The 2375-nt window shown below is 61.9% G+C and overlaps 1 protein-coding gene across 3 annotated transcripts in view; it reads left to right on the top strand.

Moving 5' to 3' along the window:
- Window positions 1-26: 26 nt before the first annotated feature.
- PAX5 (paired box 5) overlaps window positions 27-2375 on the top strand; it is a 121879-nt gene continuing 119530 nt past the window's right edge. For all 3 annotated transcript variants that reach the window (XM_027709064.1, XM_027709065.1, XM_027709067.1), the window contains exon 1: window positions 27-226. In XM_027709064.1, the coding sequence (XP_027564865.1) occupies window positions 184-226 (43 nt within the window). In that variant the 5' untranslated portion in view covers window positions 27-183. The remainder of the gene's footprint in view (window positions 227-2375) is intronic.

The following is a 2375-nucleotide window of genomic DNA, read 5'->3' on the forward strand; positions in this document are numbered from 1 at the left end:
GTGGTGGTTTGGTTTTTTTGGTGTTTTTTGTTTGTTTGGTTTTTTGTTTGTTTGTTTGTTTGTTCCCCCCCTTCTGGTCGGTCTCCGGGCTTTTTCGTGGGCTCCTTCCCCCAGCCCGAAACCCGAGCACTGCTGGCGAATCGAGATCAGCTCGCCGAGGCCGCCCGGCCCCGGACCGCTCCGATGGAAATACACTGTAAGCACGACCCGTTCGCAGCAATGCACAGTAAGTGGCTGTTTCTTCAACTTGTCTGAGCGGCCGCGCGCGACCGGCTCCCTCCGCGGGCCCCACCGGGCCGGCCGCCGACGTGTCCCCCCGGGAAGGCCAGTGTGCTGCGGCAGCGGGCTGCTCCGGGGGTTATTTTGCCATAGAGAAAGAGCTGATGCTCTTTCGTGTGTGTATCTGTGCATATGGATATACAGACACGGCTACCAGCGTGTGTACGGCCATCGATACAAATGAACGCGTGCCTGTGTGCATAGTTGAGTACATAGATGTTATATGTATGTGCATGTGTTTATTTTTGCCCCTAAATCAAATCTTCGGGTAGACAGCCGCGCGGTATTCCCGGCGAACGGAAAAGTTGATATCCTTTATCTTTTTCAATATTTTGAAATTCGTTTATTGGAAACAAAGCAAAAAAACTCCCACAAACATAAAAAACCCAAAACAAAAAAAATCCACCACCCAAAAAGCAAAGCAAACAAACAAACAAACCCCCCCTCCAAAAAAACAAAACAAAAAAAAACCCGAAACCAACCAAACCGAGCCAATGCGAAGAGCGAGGAGCGGGGCTGTAGGGAAGATTTTTTTTTTTTTTCTTTTTAAACCCCGGAGAACGGCGTCGTGATCGCGGTTCTGTGAGCCCGGCGCCGGGCAGCCTGGCGGCGGAGCGGGCGGACGGTGAAGTTAACAGGTCGTGCGCTGTGGGTTCGCCCGAGATTTGTTGTGCTTGAGAGGTCGGGGAAGACTTATCCATTAGCACAGTGTTATGTGAAATGACATCTTCTCTCACGGTGAGTTAAACGCTGCATTACGGCGAGAGATTGCGAGGAAATTTAAGGTAGAACTAATCTCATTTCCCGGTGCACCGCAGCCCTTCGGCTCAAAGAAATTTGTTTGCAAAATAAACCACCGAGCGCCGGGGCTGGAGATTAACCTCCCTCCCTCGTGCTCCCTGCGCTCCCCGTTCATTTGCTCACTTCCCATCCCTCTCCCCGTCGCTCGCTTTCTGGGGTTGTCCAGAGCGGGGACGGCGGCCGGTGACGGGCTCTGCCGTCCGCGTGAAAGCGGACTTTCCCTCCTTCCCGCGGCAACGCGGCTTTCGATACCCGCGTTTTATTCTCTCCCAGCACCGAACAAAACCACGTTTATTTTAAGGCGAACTTTAAGGTCGGAAAGGCCGCGGTGCGGGGGGAGGCGCGGAGCCCTCTTCCGCCAGAGCGCCCCTTGCCGCGGGTGGCGAGCGGACCCGCAGCCCACAGAGGACGGGCTCCACGCGTGGGGCCGGACACCCCAGGCGGGTGCAGCTGCGGCGGGTTTCAGCGGCGCCCTCCGTCATTCGCGGCCGTGGAAAATCGATGTCTTCCGCAGGAATCTCGGGGCAAACAGAAGGAATAAAACCAAAATGCCGGTGTCTTCGCTCCGGCCTCGGCCGCGGCTGGGGAGTCACCGGGGCCATTCTCTGCCAAACGATCTGCGGACCCGCGTCTCCTCAGAGCGGAAGGGTGGACATGGGGGTCGGGACCGCCGTGAAAAGGGGAGCCGGGGGGGCAGCGGGGGCAGCTGTCCGCCGGGGGAGCGGGGCGGCGGCTCGACCCGGGGAAACGGCGGACAGGGTTGGGAGGGTCCCGAGCGGCACTTCGAGCCCTTCTGCCCCGACACGGTCCCCGCGGCTTCCTAGTCCCGCATGGGCAGAGCCCTTGGCCTCCGCCGTCCAGGGCCCCGGGGGCGGCGAGGCGGGCGGGGGATAACCGAGGTGGCCTGGATCCCCGCCGGTGGCTCCCCAGGAACGGCCGCACCTCGTCTCGTCTCGGCCCCCGCCCGTCCCGGTTGCACCGTGGCTGCGGGCTCGGCCCGAGGGCCGCTTGTCGGTGCTGCCCCCGCCCGAAAGAGCACATGAGCCTCCCCCCGTCCCCGCTCCCTGTGGAGGCCCCGGGCTGCGGAGAGGGGCACGGCGGTGGGGCGGTTGCCTCATTCCCGCGCCGGGCCGCGGACGGAGCTCGATGCCCCCCGGGCTCCAGCAGCCCACGGCCCGACGGGGCCCCCGACCCGCAGTCACCCGGGAGCGCGGCCGCGGCAGAGACGCCCCGGCGGGCGAGAGCCGGTGCCGCTCCCGGGGCTGTGGCAGGTTTGGGGGAAGGGACGGCGGCGG

This window comes from Neopelma chrysocephalum, unplaced genomic scaffold (genome assembly GCF_003984885.1).
Source record: "Neopelma chrysocephalum unplaced genomic scaffold, ASM398488v2 Primary Assembly neopelma1_96687, whole genome shotgun sequence".
NCBI lineage: Eukaryota > Metazoa > Chordata > Aves > Passeriformes > Pipridae > Neopelma > Neopelma chrysocephalum.